This window comes from Trachemys scripta, chromosome 9, assembly GCF_013100865.1.
Source record: "Trachemys scripta elegans isolate TJP31775 chromosome 9, CAS_Tse_1.0, whole genome shotgun sequence".
Classification (NCBI taxonomy): Eukaryota; Metazoa; Chordata; order Testudines; family Emydidae; genus Trachemys; species Trachemys scripta.
Genome location: NC_048306.1, coordinates 744,900 through 768,159, shown reverse-complemented (window position 1 = coordinate 768,159; position 23,260 = coordinate 744,900). Strand labels below are relative to the sequence as shown.

Sequence of the window (23,260 nt, the reverse complement as noted above, 5' to 3'; positions counted from 1 at the left end):
GCTCTGTGTCTGGTGCAGTTTCTGGTGTCTGTTTTGCTGGTGAGACCCAGCACGTGTTCTGATTTCAGCTGGCTGCGGGGGCCAGGCACTCTGATCTGAATGTCCCTGCACCAGCCTGAGGTGGAAGAGGCAGTGCATGGGCCCTGCCCTGAGACTCACAGGATGCTGTGTGAGGAGCCCCCCGTCACAGGCTGAGTGTAAGGGCAAATGGTGCTGCTGGCTCCGAGACAGTCTTGAAGGGATGCAATAATTGAAGGGTTCATCTAGTGTGGAAACCATCCCAAAGGTAGGAGCCACTCTCCACCTGTCCCTTCCCAATCAGAGTATGGAAATAGCCCACCTTATTCTTGCTCCCCAACCTAGCTGTATTCAAGACTTCGATCAGGCAGCTTCCACCAGTGTCAGCAATTCCTGGAGCTTCTAACCCTAAGTGTACAAACTAAAAGGTTCCTAGTCTCTCTGCCTTCTGGTCACTCATTCCCCCAGCAGCTGCTGAGGCTTGCTTAGGGTAGCCAAGCACTTCAGGAGCAAGCTCATCTCTGCAGCATGTGCCACCAGCACAGTCATCAAAAAGAGAATGGCTATTCCATTGTTTGGGCTCCAGCCAGGCAGCACCTGCTGATGTCAGTTCCTGTGGGCTTGGAGCTATCCCACCACCATACTTATGACACAGAGCCATGTGCAAGATCTTACTTCTAGGAACAAAGAATGTAGGCCACACAGTATGGGAACTGCATCCTGGAGAGCAGTGACTCAAAGGGATTTACGGTCATGGTGGAAACCAAAGGGATATGAGCTCCCCGCACCATGCACATTTGCTTTTAGCCACTGATAAGATGTATATGCAGGTCAATAAAGAGTCAGTGATGAGATGTTACTACTTCTGTATACAGCACTACTGAGGTTTTTACTGGGATATTGTGTCAAGTTATGGTGTCACAACTTAAAAATGTTGACAAATTGGAAGGTCAGGAAAGAGCAATAAGAATCACAATGTCTGGAAAACCTGTCTTGACAGTGAGACTAAAGATATTCAATAGATTGAGCTTCATCAAATAGAAGTTTAAGCAGTGAGTTGATGACTGTCCAGAAGTACCTATGTAGGGAGAAGCTTTCTCATTTCAGAGGGTTCTTTAATCCAGCAGACAAAGGCAGAACAAGCTCTAGTGGAAGCTTGATCAGTTCATACTAGGAACAAGGTGCAATTTAGGTGTTGGAAATTACCTGTTGGAACAACTTGCTGATAGACATGGTGACTTCTCCATCACTTAGTCTTCATATGAAAATTTAGAAAGAGACAAAGATCTGCTCCAGCTCTGCGTGAAGTTCTGGTGGGTTTGCTGGAGGAAGTGCTGGCGGAAATTCTCTGGCCTGAGTTATGCAGGAAGTCAGTCTGGATGGTCCCTGCTGGCCTTAAAATACTATGCCCTCAGCTGGTACTATGCATGGTACTGGTCACCCTATTGCAGAATTAAGGGGGGCTGGGGGCCAGAGGAAAACTTACATCAAAAGAGACTGGAAAGATTGGGATTGGTACTTTAGAAAGGAGAGGGTAAAAAAAAAAAAGATGATAAAAGTATATGAAATAATAAATCTTTTTAAGAGAAGGTGGAGGGACTTCTTGGCCTGTGACATGATACAGAAGACATTTAATTAAATGGTGGGAAATTCAAAACCACTACATGGAAATACTTTTTCATTTAACAATTAGTGGAACTCACTGCTCCAGAATGTTGTGGAACCAAACAGTTTAGAAGGAGTATGACTGGACATTTATATGGATACCAAGAATATCAAGAGTTACAATAATTAATGCAAATAGAATGCTGGAAGGGGACCTTCTCTCTGCTCACTGCTGGCAGGGGCTGGTTGCTCCATTCCAGCCGATGAGCATCATATGGGTGCATTTCTTCTACAATTTTGGCTCAAACCCAAGGATAACAGTGTCACTGACATTAATAGGAGTGGGTGTCTCCTAATTGCTGCACACAGGCTCTGAGTGGCCTTTAAATGAGCTTTAGCTATTTCTGCTCTGTGGGGGGCTTTTACTGGGGCATTCCCCTTGCAGTGTCAGATGTGCTGTGCTAAAGGAAAAGCTCCATTTAAGACTTTAATTGGGAAGGCTAATCTACTGCCAGGTGGCTACATGAAACTGGGACAGAACACAGCAGGGCCCATGGAAGGAATACAAGGCAGATGGTTGAAATGAGAATGGGTATTTTAGATGCTTTGTCACCCTAGCTTGCCCTTGCTTTATACTCTGAGCTAGAGTCTTGTCTGTTTAGAACGACGCTCAGACTGACATTGTTCATGAGGCTCCCACCGTCCAGTCCCGAGCTGAGCAGCTCAGGGGTGGGAGGCAGCTCTCACCTGGGCCTAGTCTTATTTTAGGCACATATGAACTTCCAGACTCTATCAAAGCCAAGGTCCATCTAGCCCAGTGACCCCTCTGACTGTGAGCAGCACCAGATGCTTCAGAGTAAGGTGTAAGAACCCCAATTAGCAGATGTGGGATGACACCCACCCCTGAGGGCTCATCCTAATCCCTAATTAGAGATTGTTTTAAACACTGCAGTATGAGGTTGAACAAATCTCCTGCCCTCCCCAGAGGTGAAAGTAAGCCGGTCCGGTCCAGTATGGCGTACCACTAAGAAAGCCAGTGCACAGCTGATTGTACCAACAGGGCCGCTGATGGGGGGTGGGGAAGGCCGCAAAAGGGGCAGCTGCCCCATGGCCTGGCAATTTAAAAGGGCCCAGGGCTCCCAGCAGTGGCTGGAGCCCCTGGCCCTTTAAATTGCTGCCAGAGCCCCAGGCAGTGTGGGCTGGGCAGTGCTGAAGGGCTGGCTGGGGGAGTCTGGCCCCAACCCTGCCCCTTCCAGGGGCCCAGAGCTGCTCCCTCACCCCAGCCACCTTGCATACCGGTAAGTCTGTTAAGTTACTTTCATCCCTGGCCCTCCCTTGCTGCCTCCAGAGGAAAGTGGGGCTAGAAATTGTTGGGATGGAGAACATGCAACCTGTGAAAAGTGCCAGGAGGGGGCACGCCACCTGCCTTATTCTGCTTCCTGGCCCCAGCAACTGGTGAGTTCCTAAGTGCAGGTCAGTGTAATGGGAGAAGGGGAGGAAATTGGACCTAGGACAGGTCACTGCTTGAAGGGTGTCCACATTTCCATTACATCTTTACTATTCCTGCTATTGCAAGAGCTGTACCCAAACCTGTCCTCTAATGGGGCCATGGACTAGCTGTGGACACTAACTATTCCAGCACCGTTTGTTGCTCTCCATGGACTAGTGCATACCATTCCTCCCAGCAGAAAACTTGGGAACACTCCACTGTTCCAAAGCAGCTCTTGTCTGCCCCTGCCAACACAGCCTTGTGCGTGAAGCAGTGAGAAGGAATCATGCTAGGCTGGCAACTGCTCTGGGCCGTGTCCTGCCCCCTGGCTCATGTGCCCTGATGGCCTGAATCCAAATGAGAGTGTGATGGTGCTTTTGCTTGCTGCTTTAGAAGAGACAGTGAGTGGCAGCTGAGCTCACAGCTGTGGGCCAGGGGATCTGCTGTCCTGCTTTTGGCAGCAAAAATAGTACTAGAGCAATAATCCCCAGCAGGGACCTGCTTACTTATGGAATGTGGAGGTGGGGGTGCAACAGGAGACTTTCACCATATCATTAATCAGTTGGGGTATAAATATTGTATGTACATTTCAGGGTATAGCATAGAGCTGTACAAACAAGTCACTGTCGGTATGAAATCTTAGCTTGTACTGACTTCACTAGTGCTCAGTCTTTACGTAGTCTGTGGTAAAACTAGGCAAATAACTCGGTGAGTTGATATCCCCCACTCCCCCGAGACCTGCGTGTATCCCAGGGGTACATGTACCACAGGCTGAGAACCACCACCCTGCCTCCTCCCTCTGCAGCAGAACTGAAGGTGTTTCTGAAAACAGACCCGGAGAGAACATTCCTCTGCTGCAGCTCAACTGGCCGAGGGGAGGGGAGGAGAGTCTGGTTTAATCAGTCAGGTGCCAGGCTCTGGGTCTCCTTCCCTGCCAGGGGCCCTGTGGGGAACCAGCCAAAGGGCACATGCCTGAGCTGCGCAGCCTGTGTCAGAGACCGTTGTGGGGCTAGGGTGCCACCTGCTGGTGAATGGGCAGCCACACTCAAGCAGCTTTCTGACAACTTCCAAAAGTTCCCTGGCTGACTTCTCATGAACGCTCCCGCCATGGGCAAGTGCTGCTGACCAGGGATTAATAAACTAAGGTCTACAGCTCCCAGCTGTGTAAGAGGGGACGCCCCTTTGGGAAAGGCTAAGGCTAGCAGAGCTGTGAATGCCACGGCCAGGTCTTGGGGTCTGTTTCTGTGGTCCCTTACACTAGTGCAAAGCAAGCAGGAACACGGCCCCAGTAGAAGGGGAGTGTTCACTACCTACTTTGCACTGAGGTTAGTGACTCCACAAAGCAGCAGGAGCCAGGAATTTGAAGTGACTATTTTACCTACCCCTGCCCTTTTAGTTAGGAGGAGCTACTGTTCTTCACGCCTGCTAGAGGAGGGGATATGAATCAGTGGTCAGCATGTAGCCTAGAAAGCTTCCTGGTGCAGCTCAGCTTAAATCCACAATTGCTGGTTGAAGGAAGGTACAAGCCAGTTATCTTCAACTTTTCCCCCTTCAGCTGAGAGAATCTGAATACAATGGTAGGAGAGAGTTTGAGTCAAGGCCTTAGAAGCAGGGAAGGTTGCCCCAGCCTCTTGTAATGCTGCGGGGCAACAGAAACATGGTGGAACTTGGCCTTCCCTCTAGCAGGAGGGCCACTGTTATTGGGGCATAAGTAGAGACATTGCTCATCCCTTGCTGTGATGATGGTAATAAGAAAGTGACTATGCTAATATCTTCTAGCCTCTGAGCCCCTCATGGTGAATGAAAAACCAGGCTAAGCTGTGTACTTGGGCATTTAAAATACTGCCATAGCCACTTCGGGTATGTCTACACTGCCCATGTTACCGTGCTACTGCCGCGGCCGTGCTGTGACATGGGCAGCCCAGACACCCTTTAGTGCTGGGGGAGAGCTCTCCTGGCCATTAACAAAAAACTACCCTGCACAAGCAGCAGTAGCTTTATCACCAGGAGCGCAAGCGCTGTCTCTACGGGCGCTTTTCAGTGCTAAAACTTTTGTCACTCAGAGGGGTTTTTTTGCACCCCTGAATGACTAAAGTTTTAGCGCTGAAAGTGGCAGTGTAGGCACAGCTTTAGTAACCAGTTGAATCCCACAGAAGTTTTGTTTGTTAATTGTAGGCCCAGAGCCAGAAGTAGAGATGTGTATTTTCCCCCCCTCCACTAGTAATGAGAAAAAAAAAATTCATCTCACACTAAAATGGCAATTTTTCAGAAACTTGCAGCAACTAAAATGTAGAGGTGGGTCAACACGAAACATTTTGTTTCAACCTGAAACTTTTCATGTTGATGTCATGTATTATCAGCAAAGGACTAGATTCACAAAACCATGATAGGGGGAGAAGAGGACATCTCTTACAACCATGATTCTTCTATGCTCCTAGGCTACAGAAGTCCTAGGGTCAATTTTACCTTCTGGCTGATGTACACAAGGCATTTGAACTTGGGGCTCCTGCATTGTGGCAGTGGCTTAGCGCCACCTGCCCAGTATGTCTCAGTCTAGCCTGGTGAAACAGTGTAATGCTACTTTGAACTTGAGTCTCCCAGATCCTAAACGAGTGCCCTACCCTCCAGACTATGTCACACAGTCCTCTGCCTAATGCCTGTTACGAATTGCCAGCATGAACGCCCACCTCTGAGTTAAAGGTGATAAGAGCTCCAGCATTGTTTCTCTGAAAAATGCCTGCATTGAAAAGTTTCAGGGTAAATTGAAGTAGATGTTACTGAAACACCAACATGAGAATGGCTATGCTGGTCCATCTAGGGTTCTGTCTGACAATAGCCCCTACCAGGCCTTCAATGGGAGCGCACCGAAGCGGGCAATAGGAATGAGCCACCAGTTTTCTCCTCCCAGCTCCTGGCAGTCAGAGGTATGGTCACATCTGACTGTATTGGTCCATGGCCATTACTGGATTTATCTTCCAGGAACTTTTTTTTTTTTTTTTTTTTAAAGCCTTTTTTTTAGCCCAGTTAATACTTTTGGCCATCACAACATCCCCTGGCAGTGGGTTCCACAGGTTAACTGTGTGTGGTGTCTAAATGTACTGCCTCATGTTTGCATTCTGGCTGCTGCCTATTAAATTGGGTGACCCCGGGTTTTTGTACGGTGGGAGAGGGTAAATAATTTTGTTTTTGTTTTTAAACACATACATCTGTATTATAAACACCCCTTAGTCTCTTTTCTAAGCTGAACCGACCTAGTCATTTTAGTATCTCCTCCCATGGAAGCCTTTCCATACCCTTGATCATCTTTGCTGCCCTTCTCTGTACCTTTTCAGAGATGGGGCAACCAGAACTGGACAGATTATTCACGGTGTGGGTGCACCATGGATTTCTGTCCCTTTCCTAATAGGCCCTAACACAGTTAGCCTTTTGGGCTGCTACTGTGCAGAGAGCTGAAATTTCCAGAAACATTGTTTTTTTCTCCACTTCAGTCAAAACTATTAGGCAAATTAGACATATTTGCAAATAGTTTAAGGTTGACCAAAACTGCCCTTTTTCAGCACATACACTGCCAAAAAAAAGCAAACCCCATCTCTCACTTCTGTTCAGAAGAGTTAAAATCCAGTGGGATCTACTTGGTTTACGTCTTACAGCTTGTTTGGCCCAAGGTGTGGATAATCAGCATAGGAAAGGAGCCCGGCATGGCTTTGGCCAGAAAGCCTCCCGCTGAAACGTTTGCCAGGCTCCTGCTGTTCCAGGGATCCAGAACAATGCACTTGCCCACCCACTTTCTTTGAAGGCAAGCTGCCCTGGCAGGAGCGAAGCCTTAAATTCACTCCTGTCCTACAACCTAGTGGTGGGAGGGGAGGTTAAGGCTACCCAACACCTCCCTCCCCCCCCACACACACACACACCTGTGGCTGTATTGCTCCTTTCTTGCAGTGGAGTCCTGTAGGTTCAGATAACCCTTTTCCCAACCGGTCACACTCCCTGGGCGCTGTTGAGCGGAGTGCTGCAAGATGCCAGAGCTATTTTGGACAGCAAGAGAGAAAGTACTGCTGCAGGAGAGAGGAGATGGAGCTTGGCATAGCAGTCTCCTTCACGAGGAGGGACAGTTCATCGGCTCCTATTGCCATGGTGCCGAAGGGCACCAGAGGGGAGAGAGAACCCCGCATCCTGAGCAGCACTGCTGCATCTCCAGGGGCTCAGGCAAAGCTAGGAGACTTCAGGAATGCAGGCGATGACCAGACCTATGGTAGAAAGCCACTGCACAAGCTACGGCAGTGCAGCTCGGCCCTGCCTGCCACCAGCTCTGCAGACCGAGCAGACGGACCACAGCACACTCGTACAAGGGTTAGCTCTCTGGCTGGGGCACGTGAAGAGAGATGAGCCAGGTGCAGATTGTGTCAAACATAATTATATTTATAGCAAAAATAGGCTTTCTGTAGCTTAACCAGGCTGACCAAAGCAGCGTGCCTCACACTCGGCTCCCAGCCCCTTCCCCTCCAGACTCCAGTTCCTAGGAAGGTCCCAGCTGTGTCCTCATGCCCCAAAAAGCTCTTTGGAGAAAGAGCCTCTGTACACAGCCCTTACCTGAATCTCCCTCTGAAGCTGAGCCAGCCACTGAGCCACGGCTGGGGACCCAGCACAGCGAGATCTCCTCCAGCCAGAGCAGTAACGGCTAGGGCAGGTTGTTACTCCTCAGTCCCTCCCGGGGTCACGAAGAGCACTGAAGCATGTGGCTCCCGCCCATGGCAGAGAAGGAGGTGTAGGCCCTGTGCGTGGAGGCTGGTCGGTCAGGAGCTGCTCCAGTCCTAGGGCTGCCATCCCCATAACAGGAGGGGATTGAGGCCGTTTCAGTTGACCTGGCCTGTCAGAGCAAACAGGCCATAGCCCACATGGCAATACTGAGCAGCAAGTGATCCAGCTCATGTTTGGGTACAATGACCCCCCTGTGCTTTCTGTAGAAAGGGGGGCTCAATAGGAGACCCAGAGGGGGGGGATGCAGGTCCCAGAGCCCAGCTCTACAGAAGGGAAACATTCCAAGCAGCCACCCCCAGGAGCGGGAGGACAAGAGCCTGTCCCTGGGACTGGGAGAATACAGCAGGTTGATCACTGCACCTCCTCAGGAGTGCCACAGCTTGACATGTACTCCGCATGGTGCTGCCAGGAGCGTGTGCAGGAGGCTGGTTTCCCTCCAGTACTGTGCTGGGGACGGGGGAGGATCTGCTCATCTCTGAGAACCTGGGTCATAACCAGTGCTCCTCTGACTAAAGGCATTTCAGAACACACCCAAAGCCCCCCCACCGATTGTGATGCTCCAGAGCGAGCGTCATCACCCCACAGCCGCTGCGGCCGAACAGCCAGCCCTGCCCAGTGCGATGCTGCTGCAGTGCTGGAAAGGGAACAAGTTTGCAGCTCTGCCCCAGGGCTGGAACGCACACGGGAGCCGGCACTGGGCTGCGTCCATGGACAGGCTCCCTGGGCCGCCTGGGTGAAGGGCTTCCACTGTGGATGGTTAGAGCCCATCTCTTTGAAGAGAGACATGCCCTCTCCCTGCCCGTCCTTCCCTCCCTGCCCCGAGTCTTTGGGAGTCTGCCATGGACACGGTTTGCATCTCCAGCTTCACACCTACATCACAGCAGCATGGAGTTGCCTCACAGCTTGGTAATTGCACATAACAAGGTCACTCATCGTGCCCCATAGAAACAGAACAGTCAAGTACGTTAGAGAAACCCATCGCAGCCAGGTCCAGCCCGATGGTTCAAGTATGGAGTCCATGGAGAGGCAGGGATGCCTGCGCCGCCCCTGCCATAACCCAGCCATCCCTGCTCTCTAGGAGATCATGTACTGGGTAATTGCTTGCAGTGCATACAGGAGCTCAGCTTGCATTCTGGCTTCCAGGATGAGAAGGTTCACATGGACCTGAGGGAGCAAAAGAGGGACTTAGGCTTGGTGCAGTTTGCTTAGCGCAGTGATCTGCGGGCACCAGTCAGGGCAGGTCTAGAGGGGGCAGCCCCAGGGCACTGAGCCCTTCATGCCCAGTGTTTAAATGCTAATGGATTCCTTCTGGCCTGGGCAGGGAGTCAGCCAGCCTGTGTGGAGAGGATGGACTTGCAACGCGAGAGAACTGTTAATCCTGCAGGGTTATGAGCTGCCTGCACTGGAGAAGCTGTGAGAGGGAGGGACATTCAAGTAGATCCAGACCAAGCCCTGTATGGACTTCAAGGTCCTGTGGATTCAACTGTTCCTTATTTGACCACAAGTTCCCCGACTCCCCCAACCTGCTGTCAGCTCTGCAGGAGCAGCTACAGAGGATGTGGCAGTCAGCGGGCCCGGTCTGCAGAGCCTCCCGTAGAGACTCACTCCAGTGGGAGCGCAGCTACTCCTCACAAGCATCTTGCAAACAGGACTGGCGCGGAGGACAGTTCTGCCCTGCAGGGTAGACATGGACCATATGCAGAGGCATTGCTTCTCCTGGGTTACTGCAGCTGCTCAGCACAGGTCACAGTGCAGTGGAGCACAACTAGTGCCCCAAGACTGCTTGCAGCGCCATCAGTGACGAGGCCTCCAAGAGCCTCACTCCCTGATGCCCGGTTCCAGCCCCACAGGAGCACCCAAGTTCTGTGTTCTCTGGATCCTCCCTGACACCTCTTTGGTTTGAAGGAAGGACCTTGTGTGCCAGGCTCTGGTCCCTCCCACCTTTGGGCTCAACCCAACAGCTGCACAAGCTTCCCTTGAAGCACTGCGGGCTCTAAAAACTGGCCAAATAGACTACCTGGAGAGATTAGATGTGCCATGTTCTCCTCTGAGCCCCTGTACCTTTTCACTGTGCTTGAACTGCTTCCAGAACCGACTGAACATTTCTGGGTTAGTCTTCTCTGGGTAACAAGTCACAGTTTTAATGTAAACTTTGAGCATACGCTCCAGAAAGTGATTCACTTCTGCGTAATCATAGTCGTCGTACCTGTGGGAAGAGTTCCAGGGCGCATGTGAGAACCAGCTTCCATGTGCCCACCTGCCACAACCTTCTCCAGGATCAGGATAGCAGCCAGAGGAGCTGGAGTGACCACTTGTATCAGGCCCCTGCTGTTCACCGACAGGGCTGGCTCCAGGCACCAGCTTGTCAAGCAGGTGCTTGGGGCGGCCACTCCGGAGAGGGGCGGTACGTCCAGCTGTTCGGCGGCAATTCGGCGGACGGTCCCTCACTCCTGCTCAGAGTGAAGGACCTCCCGCCAAATTGCCGCCGCAGATCATGATCGCGGCTTTTTTTTTTTTGCGCCGCTTAGGGCAGCAAAAACCCTGGAGCCGGCCCTGCTCACTGATCTGGAGGCACTAGGCTTACATACAGGAGTGGCAGTAGCTGACACACATCTTGGTTCAGGGGCAATGGAAGCTCACTAAAAGTGGGGGGGCCCACTGGAGCCCAAAACGTGGCCCCGCCCCCATATCACCCCTTCTCCCTGCTCCCCACTTGCTCCTCTCCCCCTCCCTCCATCCCTCCCCTCTGCTGCTCACTCTTACGGCCGGTAAGAAGTGGGAGGGCATAGGTAGCAGCAGAATTGTTTTGCTAACGTAAGCCATACCTGAGCCACTCCCACAAGACATCCTGAGAAGGGGCTGGGGGAGCACCATGGGCACCCGTGTCATCCCAAAGCTCAGCTACGTTCGAAGGCTCATGTCAACCGATCCCTGTTTAATTCCTCACTGATTCTCTTAACCAGTCTGGAAGATGCCCCACAAGGTTGGGGGACAGAGGTAGCTGTAACGTCCCCATTTCTCAGGCCAAGCTCCTCTCCCGGATGAATCCCACATATGCTAAGAGTTAGATTTTCTCCAGTGACAACCCCACGTAGGCCTTGCACTGAGACCCCTTGGATACCTGATTCCGAACATGCAGTGGATATAGTTCCAGATGCCCCGTTTGAAGACAGACGATTCACAGCCTTGCCGCTTGGCCATGGCATTGCTCTGGAGACCGTCAACTGTACGGAACTTCTCATCCAGGAGATGGCCAACGTCCGAGTAGAGTCTGTTTACCAGCGAGAATCCATGGTCTTCCCAGGAGTAATCCTGCCAAACAGAGCAAGATGCCTTCAGTGCCCGAGGGGAACTCAGCAGCCCCATGAAATGAGCCAGTGGAAAAGCCACTGAGCCAGAAAGCGGCATTGTGTCCAGGATGTGTTAGGTCTTAGACGGGACAAGCTCTTGCTGGAATCAGAACAGCAAGAGGCTTCCCTGCTCTGCCAGCAGCCAAACCCTGCCCCCAGTTACACCTGCCTCTAGTGGGGCTGTCCAGGTGCAAGAGAACATCTGATCCTGCTATTGGCACTTTGGCAGCAAAGCTGTTGCTGAACAGAATCTGGCTCCCGCCCCCAGCGCTGTGCTGGGTCTGCAACAGCAGAATACTTATTTGTCCCCAAGGTCAGTAGCTCTGACTCCTCTCCCTCCACAACCTGCTTCTTGTCAGATGGGGCATCTTGACCGTCACTTTTCAGAGTAGCAGAGGGGTGGCCGTGTTAGTCTGGATCTGTAAAAAGCAACAGAGAGTCCTGTGGCACCTTTAAGACTAACAGAAGTATTGGGAGCCTAAGCTTTCGTGGGTGAATGCCCACTACATCTGTTAGTCTTAAAGGAGCCACAGGACTGTTACTTTTCAGAGTGACGCCGCACCACGACAGTGGTGGATGTAGCCCTCTCACTCACGGCCTCCTGTGAATGCTGTTTTAGTATAAGGCATGTGAGCCTAGAGCAGCCGCGTGACACTCTCTCTCACCCTACTTTTGACATGGAACAAAGATCCTGGGCCCAGACTCTGCTCCTGCCTTCCAGGGTCACCCCATAAAACAAAACACTCACCTGGACTCTAAATATCTGGGTCTGATCTTCATCTCGCCTGGCAAAGTCCTGGTATCCAAAGTCAGGGTCTTGCACATAGCAGGAGAGATCTGTGGCTCTGACGATTTCCCCATCAAAATCTGAGGAAAAAAAAGACCCCACCGCCACCCACAGAGGAGATTAGAACAGATCTGCCACAAGTTTATGCTGCTTCTCTGCAGCATCCAGCAGCAAGGGGCATGGTCTCCCTCCAGAGAGATCTCCTGGGGCATGGAATCCCAACTTCCCACAGCATTACTGCCTCTCGGAGCTTGCAGGGCCAGCAAAGTCAATCCCAGCCAAGCGCTCTGGTACATGTTTCATGAGTGTTACATCCCATCTAAGCCATTCTCCCAGGGCAAAACTGATCCTTACAACACTCCCTGGGGCTTTCTTCACTTCTGAAATAGACAAATCAAGGGCACTTCCCTTCCCTCCCTTGGGGAAAGAGGTCTCTTCAGCATCATTATTTCTCAGGTTCCCTAAAGCTACATTTGTCATTTCCTCTGCTTTTCCTCCTCTCTACAGTCCTGGAAAACATCATCAGTCTTCTCCAATGATCTGGAAGTGTGTGGATTAACCAGTGTTAAGGACACTAACCCCCAATTCCATACTCCTGTGGCCCCCACTAGATACTCTGCAGTGCAAGGAGCTTGGAGGCAATTCTTTGTGGCACATCCTTCTAGTCCTACAAAGAGAGGAGAGTCCTGGGTGGCACCTGCAGCCTCTACAGGGACAGGCCTAAATTGGTGGCTTGCCCTTCTCCTAGCAGAGACCTCTGGGGTGCCAGATCTCCAGCCTGCCCCTTTGGATTACCTTCCTCTCTGTCTTGTGGTGGTGGCCTCGTTTCCTCTCGGCCCTCAGTCTCCAGGTGGATCCTCTGGATACGTTCCCGGAGCGATTCCAGCTCCACACAGGAATCCAGAGACTGTGTGGGAAGACAATACACAACTGTTAATCAGCCAGCAGTCCTCGTTCCGCTGGCCCCCTGGCCACTGGGAGAGTTAAATCCTTGGTGGCTCACCCGTTTGCGGTTGATGCGCAGCAATTCCAGATTACAGCTGTTCCCACTGGCGGACTCACAGAAACACTGGTTTCCTGGCAACGCTGACTTCAGTATGCTCCTGCCATCCAGCCACTCCTGCTCACAGCCACAACCAAAGACAAAGCTGGCGAGAGCATGGTAATGCGCCACGAGGACAACAGCGTGGACCAGCTCTGCCAGAGACCAGCTCTGCTCACTGATCTTCAGCAGCTTCTGTGGGGTAGGTCAGACAGAGACGGATATCACAGCAAGAAAACAGACTGGTTACTAGTATCAGGGGGTAGCCGTGTTAGTCCGTATCCACAAAAACAATAAGGACTCAGGTGGCACCTTAAAGCCTAACAGATTTATTTGGGCATAAGCTTTCGTGGGTAAAAAAAAAACTCACTTCAGATGCATCGAGTGAAAGTTACAGATGCAGGCCTCTCCTGGAATTGACACCTCCTCATCTATTATTGGGAGTGGACTACATCCACCCTGATGAATGGGCCCTATCAACACTGGTTCTCCACTTATGAAGTACTCCCTTCTCTTCATGTGTCATTTATAATGCCTGCATCTGTAGATGGGCTTACTGTCTGCCCCATCCATCAAGTGACTCACCCAAGGTCTCCTCCCTCTTCATGCCAGGCCCCCTTTTGAAGGAATCTCAGCCCTATGTTCCCTTCTCATTCCACCCATCAGCCCACACCCAGACTCTTCATATCCACGTCCCACGTGCAGTTACCTCAATGTGTTCCTTGCTGATGAGCCAAGGCCGATGAGCCAGGATCTTGTTGATCTCATTAAGATTACGGAGTTTGGGGGGGATGAAGTCCAGGCCCCGCAGCCACTGGGGATCTCCCCCCACTCGCAGGAACTGCAGCATGTGCAGATTCACCAGATACCAGCACTGGTGCCGAGCAGCTGCCTGCAAGATCAACTCAGACCCTGAGTGCATGAAGCCCAGCCCTAGCAGCTTCTCCAGAGGACAATGCAGTATCCACAGGGCCAGGGACACCACCCAGGTAACCAGCACGGGCAACTGTCTGAAGACTCCAGCTGAGCATGAAGTCCAAGGCCACCCACCCAAAGAGAACCTTTGGAGCCTGGCTAGGGCCAAGCCACAGAGGATATCCAAGCTCCTGCAGAGGCACGCAAGACACAGAACCTAACTGGGGCCTTCTGCAGGGAGAGGTGACCCCAGACTCTATCAGCACAGAATGATGGTGACCGAGAGCAGAGCTCACCCTTGCCTCCCCCCATCACTGAGCCTTCTATGGAGACGTGGGAGCCACTAGACGCTGGGCACCAGCCAAGCTAAGGACCGAGTGCTCCGGCAGGCTACGTTCAGCCCTGGCAGGCTGTTGCAATAGGGCGAGGAAGGAGGCCTTTACTTCAGCTGCTTTCCAAGAGGTGAGGGTTTGGTACGTACCATGATGGCGATGTAGTGTCTGCAGGCAAATGGCAGTGGGCCGTCCATGTGAAGCAGGTAGTGCTGCATCTTGAGGAAGCTGTCCAGGTACTGCGGGTGGTAGCCCATCTGTTGGGTCACTGCCTCCAGGCGCCCCCGGCTGGCCAGCGCTTTCACAAACAGGAACTGTGGTCGCTCTTGGTCGCTACTGGTCATCTTCACTACCTGAGGGGGAGAGAGCCGCAGTGTTAGAGCGGGCGCACTCCAGCAGGAGCTGCCTTTCACCTGGGGGCTTGGAGTCTGCTGGAGAGCTGAGAGAGGCTGCAATGGTGCTAGTCCCAGCATTGCAGGAGTTGGCCCTCGTAAGCACGCCCAGGGCTAACAGAGCTCACCAGAAAATGTCACAAGGGGGGAGCTGAGGTTCCCTTGTTTCAGCGCAGATTCTTCCTCTACGGCCTTCGACCCAAGCCCACTAAAGGGAAGGCCAGAAGTTTGACCAACAGCCATTTCTCTGGTCGGAGACTGCCACGCCGGGTTTGGGGATCCAAGCAAGGCTGAAAGAGGAGGCCGATACTGGCTGCAAAGGGGGAGCTTGTTTGTAAGAGGCAGGCAGGCCCTAACCCTCTTGTTAAACTGGAAGCTGCCTGAGTCATGTCCAGTTAGTGTGTGGCGCAATCTCCCCACTGGAGCAGCTGGAAGCACCACTGCTTGGGGCTCGAATAGTGGATGAAGCGCTGGAGAACAGGCGTAATCTTGCATCTGCTCCATGGGGCTGGAACAAGAGGGATTCAATAGGGCTTTTCCATTTCAGTGCGCAAGGCCTTCATCCCTACTCAGAAAGCGCTCTCAAAATCTTGGAAGCAGCACTCCTGTGCCAGTCTGGCTTTCTAGGGATGGCTAGTGCCGCTAGGCCTCCAGCCTGTGTCAGGAGAACGGGAGCACCTGTGCAGCCAACAGTCCCATTCAAGAGCAGTGAGTCAGCTCCTTTTGAGAAGAATGCTGGAGGCAGGGAATAGCCAGTAGCCCAGAACTGGTGGGAGGGCCCACACCTCCTCAGAGCAGCGGTGTCCTAGGATTTCCCTTCCCTGCAGGGGAACGTGGCCACAGGCAGTTTGCACAGAAGCCAGTGCCCAGCTGTATCATTCCAATTGTACGGGAGAAGGTCAGGGACTACAAGGCAATGCACATGAACCCCATTATCCTCCTACAGCAAGTGCTTCTGACTAAAGGTTTCTTTCTTATGTACCTGTTACCATAGCATCTGGGCACCGTGGTCACTCACCCCCAACAAGCGAGAGGCACAACTACTTTTACTGTGGGTGTCTGAAGACAGGCATAACCTCTCGCCTTTTTTAGTTAGCAATGAAGCACTCCTCCCCCAGTCACCCCCTTCTGCAAGCCCCCTTGGCTACATGCAGCAACAGGACCCATTAGGGAGTTTAAAGAGGAAGCCAATCCTCAACCAGAACCTGCCTGAGAGCTGGCTCTCTTGGCAAGACCATGCAGTGAAGAGGTCAACACTGAGATGTTTCCCCCCCAGCCCTCTCCTGCAAAACTGTGAGCTCACACTCACTCAGCCCATAGTGCTAGTCAGCTCTGGGCAGCCCCTTCCCCACCAAGGCCGCTACAGACCGTGGAGTTATTCTCTCCAGCCAGGAGCTGAAGCCTCAGGAAGGCCAACACACACTCCTGGTCCTTACAAGGACGGTGCGTGACCAGAACAGCAGAAAGCAACAGAGGACGTACATGCTAGACAAAGAAAGCAGGCACTTGCCCCCTCCCCCAACTCCCAGCTCCCTCTGGTCTTCACAAGTCGTTTGGCATGAAGACCATCTGAGGACTGGTTTGTTCCCTTCTGCTTACAGAGCCAGTCCCAGGCCAGCCACGGGAGGAGCAGCAATGCCGAGGGGCCCAAGCAGTGGTTCTAACCCGTTGGTCAGAGGCACGTTTCCAGCTTGTGCTGAGCGTCAGGGCTCCTGGAGGTGGGAGGATTGGGTCCTACACAGGAATCCAGGCAGCACACTCTCAGCTGCAGCAAACCAAGAGTACAAGCTTGTTACCTATCCTAGGTAGATACCAGCCTGGAGAAGACAGGCCTATCCGTGTCGTCCAGTACAGGGGCACTGCAGAAAAGTTAGTTCTCTCCCCCTCCTGGTGCTACATTAGCCTCTTCCCTAAGCAGTTTATTCTACTCTCTCGCTGCCCCCACCACGTCAGCTAGAACCTCACGGGACAGCAGCTGCTCCCCGATCGCAAACTGGCACTGCTGGGCAGGTACAGACAGCAAGCGCTTTTCTGCCCAGTCAGCCGTATTCTCAGCTGTAGGCCCCACGGAAAGGGGATCAATACGTCAGCACCATTTGGGGTTGGTAGGCCAGAGCTCTTAGAGTGATACTGCAGTGAGTGCCTGAAGTTAGCCAAGGGAACCCAGCATGCCACTGAATACTGGCCATTTTCTAGCTAGCCTGTGTGTCTTTAGCCCTGGAGCTAATGAGATTAAAGCCCTTAAAAATTCTGTCATTCCAGCTTCCACCTTGCTTCCCCTTCCCGCCCTGAACTCCCACCCAGGTTTAGCAGCCACCGTTTCAGCCACCAGTAGATCTACAAACTCGGATGGAAAAGCCAGACTGCATCAACAACCAGTCACCTAACTGAACTCTCTTTCCATTAGCTCATTTATCTGTACTTTAACATTGCAAGACTCAATAGCGACAAAAGCTTAAGTGAAAATTCATTTGCGCCTTTGCTGTAGCTCCTTCTCCCAGTGAAGCCCATAATCCTGCCACAGTCCTGCCCTTTTGGGGAGACAAGACAACAAGCTCAATCTCTTTGAGGGCAGGGGGAGCACTACTCACTTGCAAATACCTTTGCAACAACGTCTGAGCCCAGTTTTGCGCCATTGCCCGCAGCAGGGTTGCGGGGGGACAAATGCCCTCAGTGGATATAAATAAGAGGTGCCTGGCTCATCTTGTCAGTGTGCAGCAGGGGAGAACAAGCCAGAAATCTGTGCCGAGTCTTCTGGGTGCGCGCACTCCCCAGACAAGGGGAATTCTGTCTCCTTAGGGGAGGAAGACCAGCTTTGCCAGGCAGTTATGTGATCAAATAATAGATGTTGACTCTTTCAGAGTCCTGTGAAACTCTGCAGCTACCTGAGACAAGCTCTGGCTGTACCCCCCGGGAAGAGATCCAAACGGGACCAGGAATTTCCTGTCCCACACGAAGGCCTAGGAAAGTATCGGGCTGTTGCCCCAGCTATCGCTGTGAGTGATCCTATTGTTCCAGCTGCTGCTGCAAGCTGCCAGACCTCGCCACTCCTCAGCAGCTCCCCAGAGCAGCTGGCCCAGGGGGGGATGAGGCCCATCAGCCTAGATATGGGAGAATAAGCCAGCAGTAAGGGGGCTCTTTGCCTGGCATTTACTTCTTTCTAGCCGCTGGGGAACTATCCACAATGACTCCCAAGAGCTCTTTGAGTGGTTCTCTCCTGCTCCATAACCCTGCCTCAGTGAGTTTGGGGTCCCTTGTAGCAGGGATTCCCACAAGCCACTGCAGTGGTAGCCAGGCTCAGGGCAGAGGAAAGAGGTGCATCACATTTTAATCACTGCTCTTGTAAAAATCCACAGTGCCCCTTCAGGGTGCTGAGGGCCATTGACCCAAACTGTAAACCAGGGGTAGGCAACCTATGGTGGCATGTGAGATGATTTTCAGAGGCACTCACACTGCCTGGGTCCTGGCCACCGGTCCGGGGGGCTCTGCATTTTAATTTAATTTTAAATGAAGCTTCTTAAACATTTTAAAAACCTTATTTACTTTACACACAACAATAGTTTAGTTCTATATTATAGACTTATAGAAAGAAACCTAAGAACGTTAAAATGTATGACTGGCACGCGAAACCTTAAATTCGAGTGAATAAGTGAAGACTTGGCACATCACTGCTGTAAACCCTGCATATGACGGAAACCACTTCACACCAGGGGTTGCAGCAGCCCCCCCCAGCATCCCTGTGCCCCTTAGATCTGGCCTCTGGTGGGGAACAATGGCAACACCACAGGCCCAGCACATTATTTCACTCGGGGGGACACTGCAGTGCATGTGCAGCTTTGGAGCCCGCTTTTGCCTGTACATTGGAAGAAATCTAGTCACTGCTGGAGCTTCAATTCAGTTTGCCCTAGAGCCGCAAACCAGACTTCGCTTTGAACAGTGGGACTTTTGAGAGGCTATTCGAAGACAGTAATGATCAGAAAAGTGAGTAAGCAGAAATACCCCCAGCTTGCTCAACATGCCTTCTCCCGGCACATCTCCAGGTCCTCCCACACTCCAAAAAAACAACCTGTCAGCAAACATGTTTTTGCTCCTTTTAGAAATGCAGAAGTCAGTGGGGCCGCAGGCAGGCAAGGCAGATTCTATTCGGTGTTATCCATCAGTGCCCTTGGCTCAGTTCCAATACCAGTTAGTTGTGATCCTGCAAGAGGCAGGAGATGCTGCCTGGATGGTTTGTGAAGCTGGCCTGGGTGGTGTTTTAGGAAGTAGTCCTGGGGCTTGTAAATGAAGCCAGTCTGACAGTCAGAAAGTGGTTGCCATTAAAATCTTTTACTAGTCTGCCTTTGCATTCCCTTCCTTTCTGGGCAGAGGATTTTGCATACAGTGGCAACCTGTCTAAGTACAAACACAGCCCCAACCACAGGATGCAGCAGTCTCTCTCATTGGGCCGTTTTGGGGCTTTACAGACTAAAACACTCTCAAGCACGTGGGTAATTATAGCACGGGGCAGATGTGACGGAGGGGCAATTAATTATCCCTTCTCTACTCCCTCTGCTTCTACTGGGTGCAGAAGGAAACTGCTTCCAACCGGAGATCCTAATACCCAGACCCGCATACAGAGGCAAGTTAGATGCCTTGCTGCGCATTCTTCCCAGGATACTCCAGTGTCCCAGCCCTCTCCAATGGGGCCTTCCTCATCCCCTCTTCCCGGATACCTCATCCATTCTCCAGCTTCAGTTTCGCTCTCTAATCCGGTCCGGCCCCTCTATGCAAGTCTGGACTTGAGATGGTCTCTGCGAATGGCCTTCTCCCAGCACCAGCTCATACTCAGCATAGAAACAAGAGCTCCTTATCTCCCCCCCCCCCTCCCATGACACCGGCACTGTCAGCATGTCCCAGACACTCACCCATGCTTTCAGTTGATTCTCCCCATCAGCTCCAAAATCCATCTCTTTCCTCTCTACCCTCGCTCCCAAACCCTGTCCCATCCAGCTACTTTAGCTTTCCCTGAGTCTCACACCGGCATTCCAGCTGGAGTTCTCTCCCCGACCCCCACCTTGGATTCTCTTCACCATCTGTGTCACATTTCAACTCCGCATTCCCACCTTCAGGGACCTGCACAACTCCACCCCGCCTTCATCTTTGGCCTGGCTGCCACCTTCCCGATTCAGGCACTAAGGTCAAACTCTACCTTTTCTCATGCTGCGCCCTACATGGGAAACATCCTCCCAATCCCATGGCCACCCTCCTCAGAGCTCATTTATTAGCCAACCTTACCCATTACATTCTTGTCAAATCCAAAACCCAAGGTGGAGCCACCAAGATGTACAAATAATGGTGGCTGTGTGGACTCTCTGGGTTGGTTACCTCCAGCTGCACTCTGGAGAAATTTACTGTTAGCTCCTCAGGCTAGGTTGCATGCAAGCACACCTGGGACATAGGATAAATAAAAGGTAGGAACCCCACAACCCTGCCCAAGGGCACCTCCCTGACATTCCCAGAAGAAATCTTTTGCTAAAGCCAGACCAGAGGACGTTCCAAAATTGTACTCTCCTTTGACAGGCTGACAAGTGCCTGATCCAAGAGCCTGGGGTTCTCACTTAGTTCAAAGGCTGAATGCGAATTGACATTCTGCTCCCTGCTAGAGCACGTCACTCTGAATACCAGATGCTTTCCAGTTTTATAGACTGTAAGCTCCTCAGGACAGGGGCTGAGTTTTGTCCAGTCCCCAGATGTCACTTCATTTGAATTCACCACATCTCTGCCTTCTGTTCCTGGGGCCAGAGTCCTGCCAAGGCAGGTGCTGACCAACATGGAAATGTACAAAGCAGCCAAAGCCTTCCTGTTCCACACTAGGGGAGGTCGGCCAATCAACAGCTGAGCCAAGCAGCACTGACCAATCCTCTGTGAACAGGATGCATGCAAGGAAGAGTCAAGCCAGCTGCCTGCCCAGCTCACAGCTCCAAAACTGAGAGGGAGAAAAGAGACTTTTCAGAGCATCTACCACACAGACTAGAAGAGGGGCTGATGAGCCAAGGGATTCCCATAGGATAGCCACAATGCCCAGTGCACACAGCTTTGAATTCCTCAGTCATCAATACAGGGGAGCATTTAAACAGTGACCTAGAGGCTTTTAAATCTTCCAGGAGTCAGTGTCCCTTGGCAGTGCCGTGCCACCCTGAAGGTGCCAGGAGGATGGCAGTTCGGGGATGCAGCAGGTTTGATGACAGCAGCAGCAGCTTGAAGCGTCTCCCCCAGCCCTGGGGAGGATGTGCAGGTGTTCTGGTGTAAGGCGTACATGCCAAGGCTCTCCTGATTCAGTTCACTATTTAAAATCTTAAATGGCTTTTCCTGCAGTTCTTTGAGAAGCTCCTGTTCCCCTTTACTGCCCAGCAGCTCTCTGTACCAGAGCCAGCGAGGAGCAACAGTGCAAAATTACCCAGCTCCACACTGCTAGGTGGGCCTTTCCCTCTCCTCCCCACAACTTCCCCTTTCTTAAGAGTATTTGTTAGCTCTGGCACAAAAGAGTCGGCTTTGGTGCATTTTTAGCCTGGTGACAATGCTATGGCCCCACTTCCCAGGCTCAGAGGCCATAATCCCAAGCACTGCACTTGCAGCTTGGCCCCTGCATTGCTGCCTTTAGTCCCTTCCCACTAGCTCCAGGGCTGAGCTCCCAAAGCCAGATCCGAGTTCTGGCTCAGCCGAAAGCAGAGTGATGTCATTCGTCAGCAGGAGAAGCAGCATGCAGAGCAGCACATGCTGCAGCAAACCGCTCTCGCTCCCTTTCTAGGGGTCTGTGCTTTCTGCTCGGCTCCTGACCCCCCTAGACTCCGAGAAGTGCCCAGCCCGCCCCTGGAGGTTTGGAAGTCACCCGGAGCTATTCAGACACTCCCCACAAGTTCCCATTTGAAGAAGCCTGTGGAGCCAGGTAACTGTACATTAATGAAACCTAAATCAACTCATGTCCATCTTCCCAGGGTGTCATGTCCAAGAGCAGGCATAGGAAGCCAGGGCAAAAGGGATTTGTTCTCTTCTCCCCACATCAGGCACACTGCCAGGAGTAGGGAGCGCCCTGGCTGCTGAAAAGCCTGTAAGCTCTGTTCAGGTACTGCGGGCCTCTTGGGAGTGCACGACACTTCACACCCACTTCACCAGGGGACCCAGCACAGGGGTGATGAGGGGTAAATAACGGTCTGCAGAGAGCACTCACTGAACCGCCCAACAATGCATGTTGGGGCAGAGCGTGCACCTGTCCTGTTGGTACTAAGGCGAGGTCCTCCTCCCCCCATGGCTCCAGTGAGAGAATTCCACAGCCCAGGACTCCAGAAACCCCACGTCATACAGGTGGCTCTGGAGACGCTTTCATCTCCCCACTTCTCTCCCTGGCTCTTTGGTATCCCAAATTCCCAGATCCATTAACCATGCGTAGCAATTTCAGTCTACCAGGAGTGGCTGCAGGCTCTCTGGTAGAGCCTTTCCAGTGTCAGGGAGTAGCTCTAGAAGCGACCCCACTAGATGCCCAAGGTACTGGGGAGAAGGCTGATTCACTGACCAGTAAGCAGGCAGGCAGAAGACCGGACCCAGACTCGCTGTTCTGAAGCAGCAGAGTCCAGCTCTAGGCTAGTGCACCGCAGGGCCCACTTGGTACCAATACAGACATTCCGCAGGACACAGCCCCGGGACACAGCACACACGTGGGCTGCTGTCAGCACTAGGCAACAGGGCAGGCTCCGTGGCTCAGGGCAAGTCCAGCGTGGCGCACTGGAGATCTGCGAGGGGCCGGGCGCACTTTAATCTGAAGGCAACTCCGGGGAGCCAGGCAGTGGGAGAGCTCCAGCAAGGCCGCCCTGCGCTAGGGCCAGTCCCCGGGACTCCCCCGGAGCAGCGGAGGGAAGCGAGCAGGTCCCCGGCCCCGGCCCCTGCCCGAGCCCCCTGCCCGGCCGAGCGCCCGGCCGCTCCATTGTCTCGCTCCAGCCGCAGCGCCGGCGCAGCGCCCCCGGCGGGCAGCGGGGACAGTGCGGCAGGAAAGGAGAAAAACAACTTTGATTGGCAGTGATGGGGAGGACTCGCATCAGCATCCCAGGACAAAGAACCTGCCCCGGGCTCGGGAGATGCTCCTGCCCCGGCACCTGCAGCGGGGCGGCTCGTGCGCCCGGCGCGGGATGCTGCGGGGCGAAGCCGTGCGGCGAGGAGAGGACACGGTCCCCGGTGGCCAGCGCCCCCCGGGGCCAGGGGCCAGGCGCCCCGGCAGGGAGGCAAAGTGCCCGCGGCAGCTTCCGGGCTCCGTCCCCAACTTTCCCGGGGCCAGCGGCTGGGCGCAGACTCCCGCACCGCCGGGACAGGGGCCGATTAGCGGGAGACGCGGGCGGGGGCCACCGCAGGCCGGAAGGTCTCCACAGCTCTGCGCGCAGCGGGATGGGGGGCCCCGAACTGGGACGGGAGGTCACCCGCGTCCTCACCTGGCCCTGCAGCCGCTGGCACTGGTTTCCGTGGGGGGGGGCACTGGGGGCACTGGGGCTCACCTGGCCCTGCAGCCGCTGGCACTGGTTTCGGGGGGGGGCACTGGGGGCACTGG

General features: G+C 53.0%; 1 protein-coding gene across 5 annotated transcripts; it reads right to left on the bottom strand.

Annotated features, from left to right (window-relative positions):
- Positions 1-7,510: 7,510 nt before the first annotated feature.
- Positions 7,511-23,225, bottom strand: LOC117883089 (sestrin-3-like). 5 transcript variants are annotated; one of them, XM_034782065.1, is made up of 10 exons: positions 23,208-23,224; positions 16,354-16,453; positions 14,446-14,649; positions 13,759-13,941; positions 13,011-13,244; positions 12,803-12,914; positions 11,969-12,087; positions 10,992-11,182; positions 9,932-10,076; positions 7,511-9,034 (listed from the first exon to the last, which is right to left on the bottom strand). In XM_034782065.1, exons 3-10 carry the CDS (start codon positions 14,638-14,640, stop codon positions 8,945-8,947), a joined length of 1,269 nt encoding a protein of 422 aa, XP_034637956.1. In that variant the 5' UTR covers positions 14,641-14,649; positions 16,354-16,453; positions 23,208-23,224; the 3' UTR covers positions 7,511-8,944. The 5 variants fall into 5 exon arrangements, with proteins under 5 accessions (XP_034637956.1, XP_034637959.1, XP_034637957.1 ...); XM_034782068.1 differs by lacking the exon at positions 23,208-23,224 and adding an exon at positions 23,145-23,165; XM_034782066.1 differs by lacking the exon at positions 23,208-23,224 and adding an exon at positions 22,238-22,557.
- Between the last annotated feature and the right edge of the window lie 35 nt (positions 23,226-23,260).